This window comes from Cyanistes caeruleus, chromosome 3 (genome assembly GCF_971803275.1).
Source record: "Cyanistes caeruleus chromosome 3, bCyaCae1.hap1.1, whole genome shotgun sequence".
NCBI lineage: Eukaryota > Metazoa > Chordata > Aves > Passeriformes > Paridae > Cyanistes > Cyanistes caeruleus.
The window spans coordinates 98,574,878-98,602,646 of NC_141703.1; the positions used below are offsets into that span (position 1 = coordinate 98,574,878).

Consider the following 27,769-nt stretch of genomic DNA (forward strand, 5'->3'; position numbering starts at 1 on the left):
TGCTCCAGTCACCCTCCTTGCCTGCCGCTGGACCCGCTGCAGGAGCTCTGTGTCCCCCCCGTGCTGAGGAGCCGGACACAGCACCCCAGAGGTGCCTGACCAGGGCTGAGCAGAGGGCCTGGATCACCTCCCTCCACCTGCTGGCAACGTTCCCATGCACACCCTTGGCCTTCTTAGCTGCAAGACAGAGCTGGCTCGAGGAAACACGCACGCTGGGACATGATCGCTCAATTTTTTGGTTTTTCAATTGACACAACTTTGCAGTTTCCCAGGGAGGCTCGGCCCTGAGCGCAGAGCGCGGCCCGCCCCGCCCGTCGCTTCAGGCGGGGGAGGCGGGCGGCGCGTGCGCGGGCGGCGGCCATGGCGGCCATGGCGGGAGCGCTGGTGCGGGCCGGCCGCGCCGCGGCCCTGCGGGGATCGCCGTCACCGCTGAGGGCGGCCCGGGCGCTCCTGGGTAAGGGAAGGGCTGCGGGGAGCTCGGAGCAGAAGGGGTGTCTGTCGGAGGGGAGAGGATGTGTGTCGGTGCCGGCTGTGACGGCCGCCGGGCGGCTCTCGGGCAGCTGTGGGTGGCACCCTTTCCTCCCCTTCAGCGCCGTCTCCGTCGGGGAAGGGCCGGGGTGCGGCCCTCTGGTGGGGATGGGCATCTTAAACTCGGTTCCCTTCCGACGGGGTTCCTGACAGGCTTCTCCTCCCCGCCAGGCTCTCGGGGGGGCTCGGTGTCTGTGCACGGGGCAGGACAGCTGCTTTCCCACGTGTAAAGTTTTGTTGGCTCCAAGCTCTTGTCCCTGGTGAATTTTGAGGAGCCAGTTCGCTTGATCGGGTGTGAAACGTGCGTGCCTGTAAAGCTCCGCCAGGCACCTGAAAAACTTTGCTGGCATCGACTTCTGGGTGAGATCGGTCTCTGCCCAAACACGCAGTGTCCCTTCCTGATGTGTCTTGTCTGACCTGTTGAGTTTTATTCATTGCCTTTAATCGGACAGATGAATGTCGTCTGAGGTTGTTCAATAAGTAAAACGTACTTGCCCCTAGGGGTGCACATTTTGTAGCTGCATAAAAGCTTGGATGCAGGGGGATTTTGTTACTGTGTTTTTCTTCCTTTCTGTGTGTTTATAACAGTACCGTTATGGGAGTATCTGTTCATTTGAGTGTCTTTAGGTGCTTTGGGACCAGGCCAAGCAGCAGTTCCTGCTGGAATGAGGGTGGTTCGTGAACCCAGGTGTGGACAGAGCTGAGTCCATTACCGGTCACATCAGCCTTAATCTGCTTCTGCTGGAAGTGGGGAGATCTCAGTGCAGGAACCTTCCCAGAGTTGTTCAGGGAACTTCTTTGGCTTTAACACTGGTCTCAATCACAGTTTTTGGTGTTTGTAAAAGTGCACAGTGACTCCGGTATGAAGAGAGTTCCATAGATACCATCAGGCAAGGGTCATGTGGTCTTCCTGTAGCTATCACCTTCTGTCTGGAAGTTGCTTTTATAAACACTAATACCTGCCTTGCACCCCTCAGAAATGCTTCCCTGCTCTTATGAAGGTCTTTCCTAAAATAAGGAGAAGAAATTGCTGTGTAGCTGCTGATAGTTTTGTCTAAACAGAAGTCTGAGAGGGTGACTGCATTGTGCTCTGCTTTTGGGTTGGCTGCAGTGGCTGCTTCAGGGGTTTGCATTATTCAGGTTGAGATTGCTGCTGGTGCTTCCATTAACTTGTTAAATGGAAGAATAGTTTGTGAAATAGTTTAGTGGTTTTGTCTGGTAGCTGCAGGTAGAACCCAAGTGCCACACTGGGCAGACCCAGTGTCAGAGTAATTTGAGGACACCTCCAGAGTGCCGCAGCATGGAAGACAAGTGGCTTCAGAGATGGCTATCAGGGCTTAAGGGGGAGAAAAATACTCCAATTGTTTTTCTATTAAATTCAGTGCTTCTTGGTGTGTCTGCTCTTACTGGTACTTGAAGAATTGTCTGGTTTAGTGAGAGAGACACAAACAAAACTACAAAAAATGGATACGTCTGAATACCTTTACTGTGGAAGTCATTCACATTTATAAACAACTCATGCCTCAGTAGGATAAAGAACTAGCTCATTGTTTGAGGAGCTATTTAATGGTTTTAATCCATAGTTCAAATGATAAAATTTTTGTTAGACTATAGGAAAGTGCTGAATGCTAGCTGCACCCTGTATCTGTTATGTATCCACACTTACCCATGCACATCCGAGTTTAACAACAAACCAGTCCCCCAAAACCCCTTGAATATAATCTCTCTGATAGTGACAAAACAGGACTCAAGGCTGCAGGACAGTTAAGTTGTGTGATTCTGTCAGGGCTTGGGTTTTGCACTATTTATCCCCCCCTAGGAAGCCCTGACACTTTATTTCAGGTTGCATAGTTTCTATGCCCCGCTGCTGAAGAGCCAGTCATCTTCTAATCTAAGAATTAGGAGTGTCAAAGTCTTAGAAGACTTGACCAGGCTTTCAGTTTAGCAAATTACCATGCTGAATTGGATAACAGAGTGGATTAAGTCTCCTAAACAGCTCTCTACAAATTACTTGTCCTTACCTGCAGTAGAGGTACAACTGACTGCTATAGTTAGATAAAATCCTGTAGCAGCTGTTGAGATTCAGCAGAATTATTAATTAGTTAGCATTTCCTCTGTAAATCTTATTTCCTTGTTTGATGTTATTTATTTCATTTGGTTTAAACAATGCTAATGTTGTTTTATGCTCATTAAAAATGAGAAAGTTAGTCAAAGATTCTTCCCCAATTCTTGATTATGAACTTGCCCCTATATCTCCATATATTGTGTGGATCCAGGGTTTTGATAAAGGTTCAGTATTATCCTTCAGTTTTAATTTTCATGAAAAATTTGTCACTTCATGTACTTGTAAAATTCCATTGCACAGAGTACACTAGTCTCAAAATTAGGCTTTTTGAAAATAAAAGTTTAAACTAAGCAGATACTAAATGGGAAGGGTTTTTTTGTGAAATGAGTAAATGTATTCCAGATGTGGTATGAAGCATGAGGACTGATGAAGTCTAGGAAGCCTTGGTGTTCATTTTCAGTCAACCACTTTAATTGCTCAGTGAATTCTCTGTGGTTGGCGTTTAATGATTTGAGAATGAATCACAATAAACTTTCTCTTTCAGGTTCATCAGTATTTGTCAGTCATTAAAGAATATAGAATATGCTTTTTTGTTCTCTCTTGAGCCAAATGCCTTATTTTCACATAATATATCCATATCTGCCAAACCCTGGGTGTATAGAAACTTGTGTTTCTGCCAAGGTTATCATGATGATTGTACTAAACAGCTCCTCTTATTAGTTTGCAGGCTGAAGTCATCAGTCAGCTTTCTTACTCGACCAGATCGACCAAATATTGCTTATCAGAAACTAAAAGGGAGGAATCCAGGGGTTATTTTCCTTCCAGGCTTCAATTCAAATATGAATGGTCAGAAAGCAACTGCCCTTGAAGATTTCTGCAAATCATTAGGTCATGCCTTCATCAGGTACATAGAGGAGTATTGTTCTTGAGAAAATTAAACTAATCTCATGGGTTGTGGGAAGGTGTTAACATAAATACATAAACTTTGGCATTTGGATTGGGATGAGCTTGTATACCAGATAAGAAGTCTTTCTTCCATTTCCAAATGTAGGATTTCTGTCAGTAGAGACACTGAGGTAAATCAGGAGAATGTATTCTGAAAGTAATTCAGAAAATGCTCTCATTTTCTGTAGTCTAGCCGTTGCTACATTTTACAGTCAGGCTGTAGGCATAAAAATAAAGGACCTGGAGTTCTGTTTTGTAAGTTACTATGATAAGCACTATCCTTACCTGCCACGTCTGATTAAGTTACCCTGTGTCTTCTGTGGGTTTAAAAGAATATGTCCTTGCATGGTGATGCTGTCCTTTGATAGATGAGGTGGAATGCTGTGTGTCATAAATCTTTGTATTTGGGTTCAGTGTTTGAAAGAGTTTGTACATTTTAAAAATACCTTTAAAATTGAAGTGTCTGAGGGATATTTTTCTTTGTCTGTATGGGAAATTTTTTGTCTGTTCTTTTAAATTATGATGTTATCTCAAATGATAGAGAATGGTGCACAACTTACTTGTGTATGTTACACTTAAACCATTTCTGTGTGATTTCTGGTCCTAGTGATAGATGGGACCAAGTAAGAAAATACTCAGTGTGGTATCTTGTCCCCTGCTGGTTTGACTATACAGTACTATTTAGTTAGTGTCTGTGTTGCTGTAGACAGTACTGTGACTTTCATGTTGATGGTTGTTTTTTCAGATTTGACTATACAGGATGTGGAAGTTCAGATGGTAAATTTGAAGAGTGTACAGTTGGGAAGTGGAGGAAAGATGTTTTGTCTATACTGGATGAACTTACAGATGGACCACAGGTTATATTTTATTTTTCAATATAGAATGCTGGTTTTCCCTCAGGGTAGAACCTTGATCAAAAATATGCCATAATAGCTCTGGTCAACAGTAGCTTTTGCTGAACAGCTGACAACTGCTCACTTCCAAGCTGAATCATTTGAGAGGTTGTATTCATAGGAGCTCTTTTGCAAGCAGGTAGGTCACAAAAATCACAAAATCATGAATGCATGGATTGGCAGGACCTCCTGGAGGTTGTTTGTTAGAATTTCCTGCTCAGAGCAGGGCTATTGTCCCAGGGAGTATAAGAAAGCCTCCTGGTGGAGGTGCCACCTGACAGGGGACAGGGAATTGTTCCAGTGCAGTGCAGCCGTGTTAAAGTGTGTCACTGACCCATGCTGATGCATTAATTAATGGATTTGCAGGAAGATTACAAGATACTCCATATGATAAAATAGCTTTAAAAAACAGGCAGGGGAAGTAGCATTTGATATTCTTCAGTTACTTTAGAAATTACTGTGATAAATTTAGAATCTCCTTCCTAGGAGACCTAGAAACACCTAGTATTGTGTTTAAACAATTCTGTATTATGAATCGCTTTTGTTAACTTATTTCACTGCACTGAGCCTTTACCATGTGCATTTATCTTGAGAAGAAAGCATAAAAGTATGCATATGATACTGAATTGTTTCAACTCTCATTTTGTTTACAGTGTTTCAGTCTCAGACAGCAATAACCAGCCATACCAAACAGAATAATAAATACCAGATCTTGTGGTGCTTACTCAGGCAAAATTTCCACTGGAGGTGACAGCAGTTCTGCCTGAATGAGGACAACAGGATTATGCCCAAGGTTTAAATAGTTAAACCAAGTGAAAACTGATACTTTGTGCAAGAAGAGAAAACCTAATAGCTATTTCTTGTTAAACACTATCTTTTCTTCTCTTTTTCAAATTTTCTTTTCCAGATTCTGGTGGGCTCCAGCATGGGTGGATGGCTGATGCTTCATGCTGCAATAGCACGCCCAGATAAAGTAGCTGCTCTGGTTGGAGTAGCTGTAGCAGCAGATCACGTTGTAACAAGTTTTAAGAGGCTTCCCATTGAGGTAAATGTTGATGGTTTGCTTTCATGCATTCTAAAAATCTTACCAAGAATTTAAGAAATGATGTTATTTAAACTCTACTTTTCCTGCAAATTTTAGGGTAAGTTTTCTGTGTTTGATTATGTAAGTTTACAGTATGAGACTAGTGTGAACACTAGCCAGAGTGTCCTTATACTACTGTGGTTTAGAGGATGTGAAGTCAGATCCCTGCTGTTTGCAGTCCAATAGTTTCAGTGTTGAATATCTTGATATTTGCATTGATTAGAATGCTTATCGTATGCTTTGAAGGATGGAAAAGTAGCCACTAAAGTAGTTGAGGTGGTGGCACTGGATAAGTATGAGACAGGTTGTGTGCATAGAAAGGAAATTCTTCAGGTTAATGTGTTTGTAAAGACTATAAGATTTAGGTAGTGGGAACTGCCCTTCTGAGATGCTTCCTTGATGGTAATAATGTCTAGTCTTGAGGAAAGTAAATGAGGTATTACATGGCAATGAGTAATGTGTGCTTTAGAATAATTATATTTTCCCAATTTGTTTGGGTTTTTTCTAAGGTACTTTGTAGTGTCAGTATATCACCATTTAGAACTCAGATTCTGAAAATACTTAAGAATCTGGAAATGCAGTGTTTAGAGACACCTGTTGTGGCAAAGGCTGATCACTGGAAAATGTCTTTTCCCTAGGGTTTCTCCTTGTTTGAGGATCCGTGAACCAACTGAAGCCAAGGAGATTTACTGTTTGTAGTGGCATTGCATCTTTTTCTTTTCTGATAGATTTTGGCTAAGACTTAATTTCATTGGTGAATTTTAACTAGATTAATTTGGAGAGCAGCCTTTGTGACATGGCAAGAGATTTATTTTCTCAGATGCTGTGAGGAGAGCAGGAATACATTTCTGCTAATAAAAATGAGCAAGGTGCAATTTTATGCTTGGGGGAGTTTTACTGATTTTAGAACAGGAATAAGTTGAGGTACTCTTAAGTACTCCTAACATCTCTTTTGTCTATTCTTTTCTCTCTTTTTTTATAGGCACAAAAAGAAATAGAAGAAAAGGGTGAATGGAAGTATCGAACAAAGCAAAATGAGGAAGGATATTACTCCTTGACCTATGACTTTATCAGAGAAGCAGAAAATCACTGTGTGCTGAACAGTCCTATTCCTGTAACGTGTCCCATACGCCTTATCCACGGCATGAGGGATGGTGACGTCCCTTGGGAGATCTCTATGCAAGTTGCTGACCGTGTTTTGAGCAAGGACGTGGATGTTATCCTCCGCAAAATCGGCCAGCATCGGATGAGTGACAAGGAGGATACAAAGCTCCTTGTGAATACTGTTGATGATCTAATTGACAAGCTGTCAACGGTAGCATAAGCTGAAGAGTAGCATTAGTGCATGAGCTCTACACCTGACTCTTTTCCTTGAGTTACAGAAGCCCTGTTCTTACCCAGATGGTGGCAGGCCTGTGACTGTCACAGTAAGAACTAAGCTTTATCTGCTGTTTCCTTACCTCTGTTTCGTAAATACAGGTATTGTATTATTGCTGCATTTGCACACAGTCCAAAGTGTGAAGGAGTGCTGCTATTGTGTTCAGACCCTCTCCTTCACCACTTTAACCGTTTATTTCACAAATTTCCTACAATTTTGTACTGACATGTTGATTACTTTTTGTTACTATTGGCCTGTACAGTAAAACTTTATTTTTACATCTTTGACACCTATTGTCCCTCCTCTGTACCATCATCCTATCTTATGTCTGAAACCATCTGTGCAAGGCAAAATACAACTTGAGTGTTTACTGGAGTTAGTTATTAGTATAGTGAGTACCATGAAATGCAATAAACAGATTTCAGATAAATGGTTATTTTGTTCTCAAATGCAGTTAAAAAGTGGAAGGCACACCCTGATGGTGTGCTTGGGGTACTGCATAGGGAAGAATTTGACTTCAAAGAATGCAGGGCCTCAAAGCCTTAAGAGCTCTTTATCTGTGTTTATCAGGAGGGTGTGTCATCTTCTCCAGGCTGCCTGTCTGTTGTTGTTCATTTGTGGGCCTACTGTTAAGGGAACAATAAATAATCTTGGTGTAAACTGAAACTGGATCAATAAGGTGACTTTAATAGGAACTTCTTCAAAATGGAGAGTACAGTGCCACAGAGCACCACTGTCTCCTTCCCATGACTTGAGAGCTGTGGATTACTGGGAACAGGAAATTCTTCTTAATTTCTCCTCTTCTTGTCAAATTGTCTTCTTCAGCTGCTTAAGTCCAACCCTGAGAAGCTGTAAATGGAACTCAATAGTTGGATAATTCTAAAAATGTAAATCCATAGACTTTAATGGGAAATTGATTTATTTGCAAATATAACTGTTACCTGGGTTTTGTACAGAAATTCAGTACCATTCATACTCAATTCATTCTCAGTTGAGAGAGAGGAGCTTAGGTGAGAGACTGGAATTAATGTGTACTATCAGTCAAAAGCATATAATTGTTTCTGGGTTTATTATTTGTAGTAGTAAATGACATCACTATTGTTACCTTAAAAGACTGAAGCTGCTGGGGGTAAGGTATTTCTAGAGAGTTTGTCATTTTCAGTTTTAGCTATGTCAGTAGAAGTGTGCTGAACAGGGCTTTGCTGATGTAGTGGGTTTTAATTAAAAACACTACAAAGAACTAAAGTAAAAAAAACAAATCCAAACAGAAATCAAACAAAAAAACCCAGCAACAACAAAACCTACATTTCAGATTACTTCCTATGAAGTACAGTTTTATTTAGGCTTCAATACTGTGAAAAACAAGAAGCTGTGATATAAAAAAAATTGAATTTTGATATAAAAGTGAAAAAGATGGCTCTTGTTTAAATGCAGATTTTCTGCTTAAAGTACCAATTCCCTAACTCAATTAGTCACAGAATCATAGAATGGTTTGGGTTGGAAGGGACCTCAAAGATCATCCAATTTCAACCACCATGCCATGGGCAGGGATATCTTCCACTGGACCAGGTTGCTCAGAGCCCCATCCAACCTGGCCTTGAACACTTCCAGAAATGGGGTATCCAACTCCCACAGAAAACATGTTCCAGTGCCTCACAGTAAGGAATTTTTCCCTAATTATCTGATCTAAACCTGAGTTTGAACCCATTCTCCCCCTTGTTGTGTCACAACATACTCTTTAATAAATAGTCTCAATCCAGCTCAGGATAATCTAGATTGGGATAATTGCTTGGGGAATTAGAACATTTCATGAAATCTTGTTCCCAAGTATTTCTGGCATAGACTGTTCTTCTGTTTGTATCACTATGCAATTCACTTTAGCTTTAAAACCTCTGGAATATGTTTTTAACTTTTGAGAAATTAAATGCAAATTGCATTCCTGGAGTTGGAGCTGTGTTCTTGTTTATGTAGTGTTAAGCAGCTGTCATCTTCATATGTGTTTGTATGACTTGCATCTGATAAGACCTAAAAAATGGATTTTGTGAGTTTTAAAGATGCAGTCAAATCAAAATTACTTCAAAATGTTGTCCCCTAAGCCATGTGGGTTTTTCTTAATTCAGATTTGTCACATTTTAGATTGGTTTGGCTCATAATCAAAGAAAAGGCTGAAACAAGTGGACTGCAGTAATTCCAAAGTAATTACTTATAATTAATTTAATTAATGCCAAGAGTTACCAGTTACAATAGATGTACTTTTTCTTGACACATATTAAAGTTACTTCAGTGACTGAAAAATTTTGAGCCTATTTTTTTAAGAGGAAGTTATAAACGTAAACATTCAGTTTAGTACTTCAGACAAGGAAAAGGCTTTGTGTGCCTGCATAAACTGTAGCTGTCTATTCCTCTTGAAGGACTTGCATTGTATTCGTGCTTCATGTTAGCCTTTATTAAATAATTGATATTTTACAGGTAAGGTGTCTGTTGCAGTGCCTTAGAGCAAGACAGGTGAAAGCAAATGTGAAATGGAGCAGTTGTAAATAGTTTTCAGGAGGGTTTTTTTTTCCTTGTTTGCTGTTGGTGTTTTGTGTTGTTGCCCCCTCCATTATTCTGCTGTAATAACATGAGGTGGGAGAATTCAGTGTAACAGAGTTGACACAATTGTTGAGAATACAAAACTGCAGCATCAGGGGCTGAAACCACAGCATTACTGAAAACTTGATTTTAGGGGAGGGGGTTTTGCTGCCACTTGTTTTGTAGTTCTGTTTTCCTTCTCTGCTGGCTAAATGGAGATCAGTGGTAGCGTTTACAGTGCAGGTACACCCAGTGTTTGTTACATATGGCCTAAATGCAAAGGCAGAGATGATACTTTCTTCATAAAGACAGTATTCCAGGTAGTGTTTTGAAATTCAGGGAATGGTAGAGTCCTCTCTGTGCTCAATTTTGTTTTTCTAAGTCTGGTTTGCTTAAGTATGAAGAGCTGGCTCTGAGGAAGACCTTGTGCAGACAGACCTTTTTCTCTGACTTTGCTGTGGTAGTTCCATTGATACTTTTATCTTTGCAAGCATAAGCATTTTCCCTGTGTTCCTGCAGGAAATTACCAAAGTTTTGACTGTTGTCAACTTGGCATGTTCAGGTGACTGAAAGAAGGCATAGTGATAACTAGAGAGATTTACATCCTACCTCTGAGCCACTGTTGACCTACCAGGAAATTCTGACAATCTGAAATAATGGCATATTCACATATTACAGTGTCATTCCAAATTGGTACTCTTTTGTCCACTGCATTAATGCCTACACAGGCATCTACTGATATTTTCCGTATTAGTCATGTTTAAAAACTAGTATTTCATTCCTCTGTAGAGATACTATATTAAAATAGGATATTACACACTTGGAAAGCTCTGCATGGTGAAGATTCTTAAAATCCTTTCTAATGAATTATGTTCTGGTTTGTTTTTTTGTTGTTTTTTTTTTTAACAGACTGCTGATTTGTTGAGAAATGCAAAGTATATTTTGTGAATATATAATGTACATTTCCTCAACAATAATTGATTCACATGAAGTAATCAGTTTCTCAAGCGTATTCAACTTGTTTCCTAATAAACAAGTGCTCGTATTCTGCTTATATTGAGCTGTACTTACACAGTTTTAGATACATGTATTTTTATCTTGTTAAATATCCTGCTTGTTTTGTCTCTCCTCTTGTTTGACTTTGTATTACACACCACCTGGCTTGGGTTTCTTGGTTTTGGGGGGTTTTTTGACTTAATTGGTGGTGTTTCATGTAGTTTCAGTTTAGCTAAGCTGTTTTCTCTTGCTTTAACACTAAATGCAAACAAAGCAGTGTTCACAAAAAAGCCTGGCTGGATAGGCCTTAGAAGAACCACCTCCTGCTGTTTCATTTTTATGTTAATTTTGGTTACATGCTCTCTTGGACATGCTGTTATTCAATGGGGCTAAAAGATTTATGGTACCATACTTTTCATATCAAATTAAAACGTGCTTAGAAAGGAACATTCAACTGGTGACTTGTCTGCAGCTGTTCAAGTATCTTCAGTGCTCTGCTCATGGTTCAACACAGATTTGCAACATTTTCTGAACCAGTGCTGTGGTCAGAGTCTGTACATTAGGTTTGTGCTTGTAATTTCGTTTTCCTCTGTGGCAGGAAAAAGCCCAAACAAGTGGGAAGGAAAATCGTGTCCTGGAGAATAATGAGATTTGAACTTGTTTTCTAAGCTACTCAGTTAAGCTGCTACAAAGAGACCTAGCTTACCCTTTCACATTTTTTTTAGTTTTTTTGAGTGCTGTAAAGTTATGGCCATACTAAAGGCTTCCAGGATTCTGTGTTTGTCGTGTCTTGGAGATGAGCAATCACTCTGCTTTGTGTTGATGACCAAATTGATTAAGAGGTGCACGAATGCAAAATTTCATCAAAGCTTGGTGAAAATTCATCAGCTGTGTAAGGAATGCAGACAGAAATACCAAACATCTGTGTGCACTCTCACCCTTCTAAGTTTGTTCTCAAGTCCAGCAGGGGCAGGAAAGGCAGAGGGAACTCAGCCATTGCATTAAATAGCAGCCAGCTTTCTGAGCATGAGGTTTTAATGCCCCTACCCATGACACTTTGCTCCTGGCAGGTGTTTCCTAGGGGAAGATTTTACTGTTGGGAAAGAGAGGCAGAGATGAAGGTCAGAAATGCACTGCTCATAGATTTACTGCTTGTTGGTAAATTTTTATAGCTCACATTTGCTTTGTGACTGTAGCACCTCATCTCTCTTCAATATATATTTGCCTGTAACAGAAAAATGTTACATTCTTGATCATGTAATGTGTAAATCTAAATTACAGGACTTATTGCAGTTTGGTTGTAGGCTTGACCTTGTATTTCTCTTTCAAGTCTTGCATATGTATGTTATGTAGTTCAGTGCTTCTTTTCCATTGAACAGAAATGGGCATCCTCCACATGGTACAGTAATTGCAGCTCACAGGTAGGCACGCATTCAACCTGCTAGAGTCTCTTGATTTGTGTCTGTCAAGGAGCTTCAGCTCTGCATTTATATTTGGAAGGAAAAGCAAATGACAGCTCCTGAAACTTCCAGTCGTTTGGTTCTGAAATTAAAAGACATATTTGAAATGTTTCTAGGCTAGCACGTGAAAGGTTGTGCTCTTTTTGGGCCTTCTGATCTGCACCATGCTGTTCACTTGCCTCCCACGTGGCAACATGAGAAGGTCACTGCTGCCTGCTGGGGTGGAAGCAGGTGCTCCTGTCGGTGGCAAAGGTCTGCTGAACAGTAGCAGGCTTAGGGCTTGGAGTGAGGCAAGTGGGCTGCCCAGACTGGAGCCTGGGAAAAGCAATCCCTGAAGGCTGCCTAGGATCAGACCTTACAAGAATCCTCGGGTTTGGGGTTTAATTGGTTATGGCTTGCTGGCAGAAAGTGTGCCAGAATGTGCTAGTCCTTGGGACAGTAGCTCTTGAAAAAGTTCCTTAGGGCAGAGCTAAATCCCTAACCATAAGAAACAGCATTTATGTAGTTACTGGATTTGATCTTTTAGGCAGTTTTTGATTGTAAATTTTTCTGTATTTTTGACCTATGTTTCAGTGAAATAAAGATGTTGCTTCCTTTCTGTTCCACTGTGAATGTGCATCACAATTTATAGTTTTCAAGCCAAAGTAGTTCTCAGGAGGTACTGTTTTAGCTGGGGACAGATAAGCAATCGATATGAAACCTTCTGGGTTTCTTTCAAAGGACTCTGTTAATCCAGCACAAAACTTAAGAGGTCCTGAGAATACAAATGCACAATTTGCTTCCAAGGTCATCTTGAATAATGGGAATGCTGATAATTATATCCACAGGAATTGGTTTCCAGTGCTAAGTGGTAACTGTTTCTGCTGGCAAGCTGCTTGGAAGGTGGTCAGTGACTTACAAAGTCCAGAAACATTCCTGTTCATGGCAGCCTTGTTCTGCAGGCTGGAGTATTGGTGCATTCTCTTTTGTCACACAAATAGGAATGGCCTTCTTTCCTGAATTTCTTTTATTTCTTTTATTTTAAACCCAAATTTGAGGTGTTCCAAGTATGCACTTGCTTGAGGCAAGGGCATAGCATCTTCAGAGCTGGTAAAGAAACCTTTTTGCAGGTGGAAAGGAAGATACTTGCTTAAGTTAACACTTTTTGTCTTCGAGGACCTCGAGATAGTAGATTTCAAAGTATATGGAGAAGTTAGAATTTCTAAAATTAATGTTGTCCCCTGATTCTGATAACTGTCGCCTGTTTTTGCACTGTTGAAAAGAAGGCAATATTCCAATACCACCTTTTTCCCCTAGTCCAACTAGTTCACTTTTGTAGAACATCTGTAGGTATCTTATGACAAAGCAAGGCCATGCCTAAAACCAAGGCTCTGCAGAGCACTTTCCTGCCATGAAGCTCCCAGAAAAAGGCCCTGTACTTGAATTGAGCTTGCGCTGGATCTGAGCATCCTCTCCACAGCTCTGGAAGACCTGACATCACACACAGACATTCATGCAGGGAGGATCTTTGAGCGGCTCATCGGACATTTCCTTTTGAAGGGGGGTTCTGTAAACCTAAAAGTTTTGGAAAACTCCCTCTTTTTGTTTTGGTTGTTATTTTTTGGGTTTTTTTTTAATATAATAATGAAAGGTCCATTATTGTACAGTGGCATACCAGGGAAATGAAGCCTGGACTTCACAGATATTGCTGGATAGTTTTGTGTGATGGGGATTCAACCCACCATACTTTGTCAGAGTCACTGTTTGGCAATTCATTCCTTAGAAAGAGCCTGGTATTTCAGCTATCCCAAGCACCATCTTATAAAGGTTAATGATTGCTCTGTGGTAGGATAGGTTTTACTTTTTCTTCTGTATTCCAGTTGGAAGACATTGAAAGCTATTGAGTTACCCTGGATCTACACATGGGTAGTGAGCTAGTTAATGTCAGTTTTGTTGTTGATTTTGGTAGCATTTGTTTATAGGCTTACAAAGATTTTTTAAATTTATAGGATAATATTGTGATTATCTGGGAGCATAAGGTGAGTCATGGTGCTTACAGGCATGAAATGCTACTTCAATTATTCAAGTAACATTTCAGCCCTAGTTTTTAGTCATAAATTCTAGTCTTGTGTTGCCAAGAAAAATAAGTGGACAGAATCCATTTGAAGCAGTAGGTGAAGTGTTCTAATGGTAGTACCTTCGTGCTGTGAACCTGCCCCTTTCTTCCACATCACATTTCTAACCATCAGGCTTTAATCTGCCTGTGCCTGAAATAAGGAACTTGAGCTTCTTCAGTTTTTCTTTAACGTGTAGGCACATGTGCTTGCCATTTCTTAACTTCTGGTTTTGGTGAGATAGGTAATCCTTCTGATGTGATTACTGTGAAAACTCTAATTTTCAATCCTCCAGTTACTAGAATCACTTTTTAAATTTACTTTACTTGTCCACTCCTTTTTATGAAGAGTAGTTTTCAGAACTGGATATGATAGTCCCATTGCTGTTGGTGCACCTCCCATGTTTTATTTAGCCAAGCCAGCCCAACATCTTCATCGTCCTCTGCACTTTTTTTTTACATCTTTTTTTGTCACAGTACAGAGTTGCATTCTTAAAAGTACTTTTTCAATGATGGCTGGACTTTGGCTGCAATCAGACACTATTTATCTGCTTCCACATAGGCTGCTTTCAACGAGGTTTCTTTATCTTTTTTGCTTAATCACATGAGCTAGGATCTTCTTAGGAGCCTGGGGGTTTTTTTTGTGACTTCTAATAAATTAAATAGTTCAGGCCTGGGAACATATTCTTGTACAAACTGAATAAATATACACCATCCTTAATGATTTTTCAGTTACAGTCCTATTACAGGGTGTACTAGTTAGCCATCTTTAATCTCTCTAATGTGTCATATTGTTTCAGAACTGGTTTAGTTCCCTAATCATCGTCATGTCACTCTAATATATTACAGAGCATTTAGTAAATTGCATCAACATTATCACTTAAAAAAAATTATTCCATTGTTTTCCTCAGGATTGATGGCACAGAAAGCAGGCTTATGATTTGTTTAGTGATAGTTTGGAAGATACTGGTGGGGAGCTGGCATTTTTCCAACCCTCTGCAGTTTCCCAGTTTTTCAAAGCCTTATTAAAAATTGATATTGATGGACAAGCTTTTCAGTTTTCCCAGTGTGGAACAATCCCTCGAGAACAGGTTGCATGGCCAACATCTGTGAAGGAGAAAATTCTGTTCTGCAGTTTAAGAGAGTAAATTACTCATCCCTGCCCCCAAGTTAGGAAACAGAGGCTGATGCAAAGGTAGGTGACTTCCATGAAATCTTGTTGCTGGTGAGCACTGAGCCCTTCAGTGTGATCAGAAACATCCAGGCAGGGCAGCTTCCTTCGAAACAGAAGAACACAAAAAGATCTGAAAGTGCAAAATAAAGCTTATTGGTTGTGGGACTGGCCAAAGAGTGTATAGCCCAGCCCTCAACAGCTGCTTGAAGGGAAAGGATGTCTAATCCGTATTCCTGTTGCAGTTGCAGCCTGTTCCTTCTCTGATCTCCAGGCTGGGCTTGCAGCCTTGGTTCCTGCGCATCCGCTGTGCCTTCAGCCCGTGCTCACTGAGACGGAAAGTGCTCAAGTGGTGGCCCTGTCACGTAGCATGCTCTGAGTTATGTAATCAAGTGCTTCACAGGGGTTTAAAACCACCAGTGCAGAGAAGAGAAAGCACTAAATAAAATGCTTGTGGAGGACAACAATGAATTAGGTCATCTATTAAATTTTTCATCTCTTGAGTCTGTTCAAGCCCAGCAGCATCAAAAGTAGTATAAGTCTGAGAATTCAGAATCTTAAAATGAGAAAGTAATGGAAGAAGAGCCCATTATGAAACAGATATACAAGGAACTGTATTGCTTTCCCCCCTTATTTTTCCTTTTCAAATGCAGCAGAAGGACTTTTGTTGGCCAAACTGACTGTGTGTCCACCTCAGGTTTATCAACCTCCTTGCATATCAAGCTGAACATTAATCATTTGCCAAAAGGCAACGATTTCATACCAGGGTGGATAATGCAGCATGAATGAAAAATATTTGACAAAGTCTTGTGTAACTCAGAAGCAAAGTGATTTTATTTAATATAGGATTAAATCAGACTACAAGAAAAGTCTCATCTTAACTCTTCTCTCCCCTTCCACATTGTATGTGTGGTATAATCAAAATTTAAACAACTGTACATGGCCATAGCTCCCTTCCTATCACTGGACATTAGCTGACTCATAGCAGCAGAAAGCAAAATCCTTGTGCTTTATAGTAGGTTTGCTAGTTTTCAGTGATTTCCCCTTGGTTTCAGTGGTTTGAGTTGTTTTTCAGGACACCATTCCACTATTTGATAGCCTAATATACACTGATGAGAGGGTGATAATAATGTTCTACTACGTAACTTCTCTTCCTTCACTTTTCATCCTATTGTCCCCCTATTCAAACTTTTTATCAGCATTTGAACAGGAAAGAGGAAAAATTATTTGTCACCCTCTCCTCCTGTTTTCATCGAGATGCAGAACAGGGAGAAAAAAGGTTTGTTTGTGGCTTATGATTAAAAAGAAACTAGATGTGTGGTAATTTCTGTCACCTTCATTTAACAGAGTGCCTCTTGTTTGTGTTTCTTCCTATCTGTCACGGGGATGCTTGGTGCAGTTTGGGTTGATGCAGACTAGGTGGAGTAAATCTGAGCTGGTGGGGTGAGCAGCACAAGGCTGAGGAAAGATGCCTGAAAACAGACCACAGATGGGCGAGACAAACAGGATCCCTGGGCTGTGACTGAGGAGGCAGGTCTCTTTAATGGCTCTTAGCAACGCCCCTGCTCTGACCCTCCTCATATGTGAGGAAAATCAAATCAATTCACTGTTCTTCAAACCACGATGCTGCAGCAGCAGCAGGGCATTGTGGCAGCCTTCATCTCTTAAATCCATCTTCGCTTTTCAGCGTGCTGATCTCTGGATATCCATTCTTGCATCTCTGCTGAGGAAGACTCTGACTGCATCTTTAATCGGATTGCTTGAGCTCCCATGCACAACCTTCTTCTTATTAGCAAGTATTAGGTAGGCAATTTTAAAGTGCTTTTGGATTTGCAGGCAGCTGTAACGTTGATCTGACAACCCTATTGTATTCTTTATTAACATAGCAGAAACCTCTCTTTAAAACCTACTGTGTTTTAAATCTTGCTTTTCTTCTGTTTTTGCGGTTGGGCAGGGGGGGACTACTGTTTTTTTCCTTCCTTTTAAAAAAGATGTTGTAGCTGCTTTGTGCTTTTGGAAAAGGATATTCCCTCACTGGTCCCTCCCCTGTTCTGTGGAGCTATAACCTGGTGTCATACAGTTACTTTCAGTGTTGATGAACATCTGTTTAACTGTCTAACACTTAGGGCAGGCTGCTCACTCTTTTATCCTTGAATTTTCCTGTGCATACTTCAAAGGTGTAGACCGGGACTCTGCCCCCTAAGTAAGTTCTCCCTTGTTTCCAGAGATGGCTAACAGAGGACCAAGCTATGGCTTAAGCCGAGAAGTTCAGGAAAAGATTGAACAGAAATACGACCCAGAATTAGAGTCTAGGCTGGTGAACTGGATTATTGTACAGTGTGGAGAACAGATAGAACACCCTCCTCCTGGAAGGCAACATTTTCAGACCTGGTTGATGGATGGAACGGTAAGTGTTTTGTCCAATTGCACACTTCTGTGTTTTTATAGGCACAGTGCCCCTCTGCTCTGTCTTCATTTAGATAAACTGGTCAGAGCTCATGGTCAGTGCAGAAATAAATGTCTTAGTATCTGATTTATTTCCTTTTGACCAAGAGTCTTAATCTCAGAAGATAAATTATCCTACTAGTGCACCGAGATCAGTACAATATTTATGATTCTTATGAGTCATGCATGTTTTATATATAAGTATGACTCATTCCTTCAGCATTTTTCTCATGCAGTTAAATGAGATCTTTTTTAAAATGAGATGTACACTTTTGTCTTAAAGAAATAATCAGTGATGACAAGGAAAGGCGAAGAGATATAGCAAATTTGAAGGATAGGATTGTGTCATAACTGTCTTCTTGGGAATAATTCTGTAGCTAAAACATTGTATTCCATTGGTTTATTGAACAACAGGCAGATGCTGCTGTTTGCAGTGGCTGTAAGACTATGCTAATCATTGAATCTCTGCCAAAGTGACTTTAACAACATTTCAATTGACATTGCTTATTTTTTGGCTTGGGCATGAGGCTTCTTCTCTGTTAGTTGTTATATAACCTCTACCAGTGATTGCTTTGTTGTTTCTAGCAGATTAGGATTTATATGATTAGGCTTTTACCTCAGTTAATGAAAGCGTTAATGGTTTTCTAATATAGTCTGATTATTATCAATTCACTTTTTTGTTCTTAACTGAAGAAGTGATGTCTCTGACAGAAACTGGCTAGGTCAAAAGCATTATGCAGCATCATTTCATGTGCAGAAATTGCCTTCTAGTTTGGTGCCTGCTTTCTAATTTTGTTTCTGTCTTTATCTCTCAGCTGTTATGCAAGTTAATAAACAGTTTGCATCCAAAGGGAAATGAGCCTATTGCAAAGATCTCTGAATCAAAAATGGCTTTCAAGCAGATGGAACAAATATCTCAGTTCTTAAAAGCTGCTGAAATCTATGGAGTAAGAACAACAGATATTTTCCAGACAGTGGATTTATGGGAAGGTAAAAATAATAAACTGAAAGTCAATTTACAGTCTTCATTTTACTTTGCTTTGATGTGTATTTTGTCGAGGCATATTCTCTAATGTAATTACCTTTTGTTTCTTTTTGCCTTACCTCATTACCATGTTCTTCCACTGCTGCATTATTTCCTCTGAGGGAAATATATTACCCTGAGGGCTTTCCAAGCTCATGTGTTATCCAAAACCCCATCACTCTGATAGAAATTCACAGACCTAATAAAACAACTGTTCTCTCTGCTAATTATTTCAAAGTAAATAGCTCCTAATAAGATCATGGAAAACCCTGATTTTCTGATGACAAAATTTTATTGCAGTCTTCAAATTATAAGCAAAGCTTAAATTTGAGCTAAAAAATGCATTCCCAGGAGCATATATGCCTCTGTGAAGCTTCTGAGGGTTCATTTATGACTAGTGAGAAACAAAACTCACTGCTTAATGCCAGGTTAGCTGAGCTTCTCTCTCTAAGGAGACAGTCTTTTGGGAGAGGTCACTATGGCAACAGCAAAAAAAACTCAGGGTGCTCCTGTGGTTTTACAGTGAGACAGGTGAAGTCTGTCTCCATCCCATGCTCGAAATGGAAACTGCTTGTTCTAGTTGCTGAAGAGCTGAGTCATTTGTGCATTTATGGGGCTGGTTTTGCCCACTTCTGTGGTGGTACATCCCATCCTGGTGCTCTAACCAAACACCCTGTATATCCTGCATCTCCCTGGACAAGGTGATGCAATGCTCTGGCTGAGTGCTCAGAGCAAAGACAGCTGCAGGGCAGTGAAAGGCACATATGAAAGGGTCAAAAATCTTCCATGAGAATCAAAGTGGAAAGAGAAAACGATCCTCTGAGAAAGCTGGCCAGCATACACTGATGTGTAGGAGTACACATCAAGAGGAAAAACTGGGGTGTGTTTTCACAGGCAGTCAGGATATATGTAGAAGAGATCACTCCTCTGAAAATGTGAAATATGAAAATGATCCTTACAAGGAAAAGGACTTGCTTTGAAGACAAAATGCTCTTAATGCTAGTGGCTGTCTCCTGATTTCCTTTCATTCATCACCTTTTCTCAACAGATACAAGGTGAAAAGATAGTAAGGACAGGAAGTCAAAACACAACTTGCAACCTAGGAGGAAGACATACAAGGCTTTTCTTCACTGCTATTTTAAGACTTCCCAAAGCTAATCTGTGACTCCTCACTTTCCCACTCCCTTTTCATCCTTTCTGCTGCTCATTTCAGCGCTAGGATGAAACAGCACTGAAACAGTCTCTCCAGCAGTGAGAGCTCTTCATGTGTCACCGTAAATTTGACCTCTGGCATCTGTGCTGCTTCAGGGCTGGATTGTCTGAACAGGGGTCCATAAGCTGGGCAAAAAGAACAGTGTCTTTTTCACTGTTTCATAATTGCAGCACTTCTATACTTCACACCATAACCTCTTTAGAAAGAGAGATGTTAATGTATGTTTATAGGGAAACAAAAGCATGTGACTGAGAAACAGCTTTCCCGTGGCACTGGTTGTTTTCTGTGAGCTTTTGCTTTGTGATTCTTAGCAATGATTAATGAAAATGTTTTAGGATATGATCTGCTGTTTGCTGTTTCAAACTCACTCAGCCCATCTGTTGCATTTTTCTTCATCTCTGTGGCTTCTTGATCCAGGGGAGGTATTGCCTCTCTTTTGGCCCCTTCTTACATAAACGTATTGTGCTGAGCAGCTTTCCCTGATCCACATCCAAGACATGTTTGCTGCCTTTTACAGATCCCTCCTTGATATATTTCCAGGCAGGCAAGAGGCAGCTTCACCACTGGGTATTTGTTCAACATTTACAAAAAAGCATTTCAGGAGTACTCTGCAGAGCAGTTCCCCATCTTTATGTTTGAACCTTCTCCTTTCTGGACCTGGAGAGGACATCCTTCCAGCCAGGTTCTCCCTAAAGAGAAAGGCTTAGCACAAGAAGTGAGCAGAGACCTCTTCCTCCTTGTTTTAAGAACAGTGCCAAGTTCCTCTACAAGGCTGTGCTATTCAAAGCACACTGCAGAAGACACTGACATCAGTGTCATCAGTGTGGGTCCCTGCAGAGAGGCTGAAGCTGTGGGCCAGGTGGGCGGCCCACATGGCTGTCAGTAAACAAGTACTGGAGCTGAGGGAAGGCACTGAATACAATCTGCTGCAATGCCAGAGTCAAATCCGGCTTCAGGGGAGGTGTATGATCCTTTGTCAGGTGACTGCACTAGGAATTTAAAATTTTTCCTTGCTTTTTTGTTTTGGTTTGGGTTTTTGGTGGTTTTTTTTGCTTTTTGTTGTTTTGGGTTTTTTTTGTTGTTTGTGTTTGTTTGTTTGTGTTTGTTGTTGTTTTGTTTGTTTGTTTTTTTAATACTGACCATCAAGCTCTTTGTATCCTTTGCTAGAAGAGGGCAAGTGACACAAGACCACTTGAATTCAGGTCTTCCCTCACCCACAGCACTCCTCATATGCAGCAAGAAGTCTCTGCAGAGCAAAGCCATGGCTTTGTTTTGTCACGTGTCATTCAGCTCCCACTCACTCAGTTTTCCCCCAGCAGCATCTCCCACTCGTCACTGACAAATAAAGCAGAGCTGAGCACAGAGCGTGGGGGGACTGCCAGATGGCTCTGCAAGGCTGATCATCATATTTCACTGCCTGTCTTTTGTTCCTTTTGCTTTTTTTCTTCGCTTGCCGTCATTATTCAGCTGATTCACTTTTAAATCCTTCTCCGCATCTCTTTTCATCCCAGGCAGTCACTGCACTCCTGTTAAATGGGAGGCATCCCAAGGACGTTGCATGTGGCATCTGTTAGAGCATATGGAACATCTGCTGCTCCGGGGAGCTCTGAGGGTTCCTGCCTCATGCTCCTCCGTGTGCGCCTGTGGACGTGCGTGGGGGATGTCAGCTCTGCAGCCCCCTCCCGAGCAAGGACCCTGTCTGATGCTGTGTGCCTTAAATACAGTAAAATACATCCGTTCTGGAGAGCTGACAATTTATTTTCTGAGCAAATGGTCCCCTGCAGATAGGATTTTTATAAACTTTAGTAGTCTATATGACAGCCACAGTTGGAAGCTGATAGATGTTTTCAGCTTTAGTCTGCTGTCCTCGCTTCAGCCACTGTGCTACAGAGCCCTGGACTGCATCTGCCTGTGATCAGGGTGATGCACTACATAAACACAGAGTGTGCACTGCTCCCTCCCCTCTACACTGTCTCATCTACAGTGATGTTCATTAATACTGGTCCACTGGAGGTATCTCTGAATTCTGTTATCATGGTGTCTCTGGTGTCTCCTTTTTTCTGAATTGCTTGTTTTCACATGTGAACAACCAGAATCAGATCTGTTAACTAGATACATTACTTTAGGAAAGAGGAAGAACGGGAATGAAAGAGGGGAGTGGAGTCATAGAAATGCTTTTGGAAGGATTTCATAAGGGAGAAGGAAAAGGCAGATTTCCATCAACTTACCACCTCACACAACTGGAAATATCTGCTGCAACTTATTTTTGCTAGAAAGAATTCCAAAAGGTAGCATGTCTGGATTGGGTAACGGGTTACATAACTTTTATTTGGCTAAAGATGAGACAAACCCTGACTTTTTGAACTGATGAATGAAGTGAGATAGAATAGGGAGAATGTGGAAAAATAGTGGACCAAATGAGAGGAATTAAAGGTATGAAAATGAGTAGCATCATAGTAAGTAGGAAGGTTTAGGGAGGCGCTTTGATGGTTAATTTGGGAAGGACTGATAGAATTTATCTCCACAGGAGCTCCCAGAACTGCTGTGAGCTCTGTTGGCACAGGGGTCAAACTTGCTCTGAATAAACTGAGACACAGCACTGTTATTTAACTATAACACTGTTCTCCTTCAGCCACATTTTACTGGGTATATTTACTGATTATATTACATTATTTGTATACCAAAGTAATCTCTCCTTAGGAGAAAATTTTGTCAAAGGAATACTGTAGACTTAAAATGGTATGGAAGAAGGCATTAAAATAATCAAAGGCCTGGAAACCTAGAAATGTCTGAAAAACTAAGTTTTCCTTTAACTCTATGCCTTTGTTGATGTTTAATAAGCTTTTGCATGTCAGTACTTTCATTTCAGCAATAGTGAAATGGCATTTATAATTCTATAAATGCACATCTTCAGGGACCTGAGGGAATTAGTTAATACATCAGATAAAATTGTTTTTCAGTGTGCCAAACTATTTGTTGTGCAAGGATTTCTTATATTAATTTCACTGTCTGGCTTTCTAGGGAAGGACATGGCAGCAGTGCAGAGAACCTTAATGGCTTTGGGCAGTTTGGCAGTCACCAAGGATGACGGCTGCTACAAAGGAGATCCATCCTGGTTCCACAGGTAAAGTCCAGAGCTCAGCTGCTCAGAGCTGTCTTCTCTGGGGAGCTGGTAATATCATCTGCTTTTAGGCTTTAGGGAAATTTATTGGGAAAGGAAAGGAAGAATATTTCCCAAGTTTCCTTGTAATAGGGAGGTTTTTCTCTCTGGAGGCTAGAGAAGGGAAGCAGGAAAATGTACATTTGTCATCAGGTTTGCTCTCTCACATCAGATAGCATACGGAAAGACTAATGAAGACAAGGCTGTTAAGGATGCCTGTGAACCCCCAAGTAGTGACCCCTTCACTGAGCAAAGAGAAGGCATGAAGTCTCTCTACTTTTTTCATCAAACCACAAACGATTTAATTTCCTAGGCTTCTTTTTTCTCTGGGAGCACCTCTTATCTGTGAAGAATTCTCTGTCTTGGCAAAGCTGCTTATTTGTTCTGAAATTCCATTTGTTTTGGCTAGGGAGGCTGTAGAGCAGGAACAGGAAGAAAAGGAAATCCTCCCACAGTTACTCTCCTGCCCCACAGGCATATTATTGACACGAGTTTCTGCCATCCAAGAGTATCTCTTACACAGAAATGTCGAAGGCAGGTTAGCAAGTAAGAGTGCTGACTGCTTGTCTTTTCTTTGCCTGAATTTTCTGATGTCTAGGTGAGGCTCAGCAAAAATAAAGCAAGCTTCACTTTCTTTGTCTTAAACCCTGAGCTGGTTAAACTGAAACTGAGATTTGGATTTTAGGTGAATAAGTGCAAACTCTTATGCATTGTTTTTATGAAATCAGGTTGCATTAACTTAATACACTGCACAAATAGATTTAGATTTAGGGAGTATAATTAGGTTTAAAATTTATTTCAAATCCAGTTACATTTTTTAATATAAACCAGACATGAAATCACCATGACCCAGACAGACTTATTTGTTCTATGTAACTAAAACAAAGTCCCACATGGAAAAATTAATTTTCATCTGGACTCTTAATTGTGGGTGGGAAGAGTTTTTGTTGGCATGGATGAAGATGTGATCACCTCCCTTCTCTTCTAGCTGCTTGGATAGCCAACCCATATCTATTGCAGTCCCTGTGAAATACCATGTTATAGCTGCTGCTTTAAGGAAAGCTGGTGTTAGGGCATGTTGCCAATTAGGACCTGTTTTCTGAGAAGCTTCCCTATCCCTTTGGGCAGACCAAACTCCCTCACTGCCACCCAGTGTTACTCATAATTCAGAGCTTTCAGGCTGATTCTTAATCGCCTTAAGTTAAATCGAGAGACCAATATCAAACGGCGTAAGAGTATCCTTGCAGGGATCTGCAGTGATTAGGTTAATGCCACACTTGAGCTAAGCCATTTAACTTTCCATTGCCAGTGTCTCATATGCCCAGAGCCATCAGACTGATGCCTCCTTTCCTTGCATGCCCTAGCAAGATTCATGGATCCATAGCTGTTTGTTATCCTGTGGCTTGGCAAACACAAGCACTGGTGTAAAGTTGGCACAAAAATTTGACAGTTCTGGTGGCCTTTAGGTAAGAGTGATGCCAGACTGGCCAAGCAGAACTGGACATAGTGTGAGACATGGCAGATGAGTAGACTTGCCTTCTCCTCTTTTCTTATTCTCATTTAAGGCCATTTCCACCCACCTAAAAACAAATATTGTACAAGTTATCTCTGAGACCTTCATATACTAAATGTGGGGCTTGTGATGGTAAAAATAACACTATATGATCCAAGCTATATATGTAATCAACTTTTATTAGGTTATCCAGGCTATACTTTAGTCTCTCCTTTTATTTCTTCTTTGCAGTTCTCATTTTTTTGCCTGTTTAATTACTCTTTGACTTTCTGTGAAAGTATTCATCAACATAGCAAAAAATTCTAGGACAAAAGAGAAAAGAACAGTAGAATACTTTCCTGGTTTTTTAATTAAAATAGAGGCAGACACAGTGAACCTGAGATTCAATTAGGTAATAGGAGTTGATCTAAAAACATCCTCTTCTGGACATCCTGGCAGTAGTTTGCTGCCTGTGTAAGTATTCTGGAAAAGAAATTAAGCAGCAGTGAGAGGGGCCCGCTTTCTGAGGCACCACAGTTCTGTGTGCCTCCCCCAAAACTCTGAGCTTTCTGGCAAGAGCCGTGGGATCTGAGAGCCTGTGGTGGGCCTCTATAAGCCCTCTTACTAGTCTATACTTCACCACTTGAGCACTCATTCTGAAAAATGACTTGTCAGTCCTGGTGTCCTGTGGATCCTTCTCCCCCCTCTGCTTGGCTGGGCTTTCATGTGGACATGGGTTCGTCTCCCGCAATGCCCTGAACACCCTGAGCCCAGCAGAGAGTTTAAGTGCTTTTTCGGACTTGAGCCAGGGTTCCCAGCAAGATCTGAGCCTCATAGAGAGGATCATGTTGATGGTTTTCAATCACAGCAGGTACCTAATCTATTATTCTTATCTAGTGGAGGGGTGGGGAAGGAAAGGGGGACTGTAACTCGATGCCATATTGCAGCGTAACCTGTAACCTGATGGCAGGACAAACAGACACAGCAGGCAAATAGATTCTACCCACGTGGGAATAGGGTCTGGTAGATGGAAAGCCTCACCCGGTCTGGGACTCTGCAGATTCATATGATTTAATATGGTATTCATATGGTATCATTTGATAGCAACAGACTGATCCTTCTCCACTGTCTATCACTTGTTTTCCCCACCTAGTAGAAATGAAAGATGAATCCAAGATGAAGTTTCTTGTGAAGCAGCAGAGTGCAAACTTTTGTCCTTCTTAGCTGCCACTTTGGCCTTCAATGCTATTTTCAGGGAGAAAAAGGCTCCTTTTGTACTCCAACAAAGGTTCATTGATCCAAAGGGCTTTTGAGACCAGGCACACTGAACAAAAGTGGTTGGTGTGTTTTGACAGAAGATAAAGGACTGTCATACAGTTAAGACACAGGTGCAAAGTCTATTGCTTAGGAGGTGAGAGATCTGGAAATGGCAACAAAGCAAACATTCTGTCCTGCAGACAACCAATGTCCCCTCTGCAAAAACAAGCAAGTCCCTTTTCTGACCCATTGCTACTCTGGGTACACTCAGCTTTTATTTACTCCACTGAGTTAAATTATACCAGTTTTTAATTTTTACTGTTGCTCTAGATGGGTATAAACTTGTAGTACAGCACAGGTAAGTGTCTCATGGATCAGATCCCATGGACTACAGCTCTTGAGAGCTATAAGGCTCAACACAAATTAACCCTATTTTCTGTTTAATACACAACACTGCATAAATAGTTTACCTGTCACAGCTTCTGGAGAAGTCCCTTGGGGTTCTGTAATAACAGTGACAGTGAAAGTCTAAAGTGTTGTCAGTTTGACTAAAGCATTGCTTCTATTTCCAGGAAAGCAATTAGCCCAGACAGTGTTGTCCAGCACATGGGGTGGTGCACATGACTTACTGCATTACAAGGGATGTGAGCCAGTTTCAGACTGATTCTCATGATGACAATTGCTTTGTGATTTCATGAACATACACAGAATGATGGTATGTATGTATGTTGCTTTTTTGTGTGTGTATCTGGACAGGAAAGCACAGCAGAATCGACGAGGATTTTCTGAAGAGCAGCTTCGGCAGGGACAGAACGTAATAGGCCTTCAGATGGGCAGCAACAAAGGAGCATCACAGTCGGGTATGACAGGCTATGGGATGCCAAGGCAGATTATCTAAAAGCATCTCTGTCTGTGGAGAAAACACTCTTTCTGCAGCATGGTCTGTTAAGGGAAAAAAAAAAAAAAAAAAAAAGAAAAAGAAAAAAAAATGCTTATTAGTTCCCTTTCTGCCTGGTTTTTAATAGTTAGTGCTCTCTAAGGTTTGGGGCATTTTTGGTTTGGTTTGTTTTCTTTGCAGCTGCAAGAGTTTGCCTAGGAACTTGGGTTTTTGTGGTGGTGTGTGTCAGTTCACAGCACGTGCGCACTGCTGCCTCCTACTTTTCACTTCTAAACTATGCAAAGACAATTATTCTGTATTAATTTATTTGCAAAGTGTTATCTTCCATATTTGTCTCACACTGCACTTGTATTTCAACCAGTAACCTCGTTCTTCAATTCAGTGATGATATTGTTTGACTGAAGAATAAAGACAAATAAAGACACCTCAAGGACTCGTTATTTAATGGAGGTAGAAGCCAAAACCAAGGACCACATGGTACAGTGCAGATGAGTTAAATACTTTCAATGGTCAATCTCTCTGATCTATAACCCACAACCCTCTCTGAATGACTCCCTGCTATAGTGTTTGCAGTCTGTGTTACATGTTCAATTTAGTGTTTGCCTGAAGGTACACCCAAAGTTTTTTCCAAAAAAAAAGAAAATATTTATTATCCAATGAGTCTGATTCATGTAGTTCCAGCCAATTGAGATCAGCTTTTTCTTGACCTAGTGTACTGGGTCATCTGCAGCCCACAAACTTGCAGATTGAGCTAAAATCAATTTTATAAGGAAAGCAAAACTATGTATGAAAACAAAGCAAAATAAGGATTAATTCACTATTTCCCATTGGCAGGTAGACATTTAGCCACCTCCTGGAAAGCAAGGCCTCAGCATGCATGATGGTTGCTTGTCACCACAGTTATTCCCTTCCTCCTCTTCCCTGAGCTTTTGCTGCTGACCATGACACAATATGTATGGGATTTCCTTTGGCCAGGTGAGCTCTCCCAGCTTCTTGCCTACTCCCAGCTGTGGGGACAGAATGAGAAAGAGAAAAGACCTTGGCACTGTGCAGGCAGTTTAGCAGTAGCCACTACTGGTGAGTTATCAACTTCTTTA

The 27,769-nt window shown here is 40.9% G+C and overlaps 2 protein-coding genes and 1 long non-coding RNA gene across 4 annotated transcripts; 2 read left to right on the forward strand and 1 right to left on the reverse strand.

Annotated features, from left to right (window-relative positions):
• Positions 1-332: 332 nt before the first annotated feature.
• ABHD10 (abhydrolase domain containing 10, depalmitoylase) lies at positions 333-12,532 on the forward strand. Its single transcript, XM_086883313.1, has 5 exons — positions 333-454; positions 3,314-3,497; positions 4,284-4,395; positions 5,339-5,476; positions 6,498-12,532. The coding sequence occupies exons 1-5, from the start codon at positions 361-363 to the stop codon at positions 6,837-6,839; spliced, it is 870 nt and encodes a 289-aa protein (XP_086739439.1). The 5' UTR covers positions 333-360; the 3' UTR covers positions 6,840-12,532.
• On the forward strand, positions 12,085-27,096 carry TAGLN3 (transgelin 3). Of its 2 annotated transcripts, none has more exons than XM_086883314.1 (5): positions 12,085-12,172; positions 17,409-17,590; positions 18,444-18,618; positions 22,887-22,989; positions 26,531-27,087. In XM_086883314.1, exons 1-5 carry the CDS (start codon positions 12,085-12,087, stop codon positions 26,670-26,672), a joined length of 690 nt encoding a protein of 229 aa, XP_086739440.1. In that variant the 3' UTR covers positions 26,673-27,087. The 2 variants fall into 2 exon arrangements, with proteins under 2 accessions (XP_086739440.1, XP_023799101.1); XM_023943333.2 differs by lacking the exon at positions 12,085-12,172 and adding an exon at positions 15,896-16,986 and having other exon boundaries at positions 26,531-27,096.
• LOC147654386 (uncharacterized) lies at positions 25,568-26,470 on the reverse strand. Its single transcript, XR_015285111.1, has 3 exons — positions 26,404-26,470; positions 26,245-26,277; positions 25,568-25,666 (listed from the first exon to the last, which is right to left on the reverse strand). It is a non-coding gene; the product is annotated as an uncharacterized LOC147654386 (long non-coding RNA).
• Positions 27,097-27,769: the final 673 nt, after the last annotated feature.

Bases quoted from the DNA above. Each gene is read 5' to 3' on its own strand.
- TAGLN3 (XM_086883314.1), top strand. From the start codon at position 12,085: ATGCTGTTCACTTGCCTCCCACGTGGCAACATGAGAAGGTCACTGCTG. The intron at 17,591-18,443 runs GTAAGTGTTTTG...TTTATCTCTCAG, and splicing joins CCTGGTTGATGGATGGAACG to CTGTTATGCAAGTTAATAAA. The intron at 22,990-26,530 runs GTAAAGTCCAGA...GTATCTGGACAG, and splicing joins GATCCATCCTGGTTCCACAG to GAAAGCACAGCAGAATCGAC.
- ABHD10 (XM_086883313.1), top strand. From the start codon at position 361: ATGGCGGCCATGGCGGGAGCGCTGGTGCGGGCCGGCCGCGCCGCGGCC. The intron at 3,498-4,283 runs GTACATAGAGGA...TTGTTTTTTCAG, and splicing joins TTAGGTCATGCCTTCATCAG to ATTTGACTATACAGGATGTG. The intron at 5,477-6,497 runs GTAAATGTTGAT...CTTTTTTTATAG, and splicing joins TTAAGAGGCTTCCCATTGAG to GCACAAAAAGAAATAGAAGA.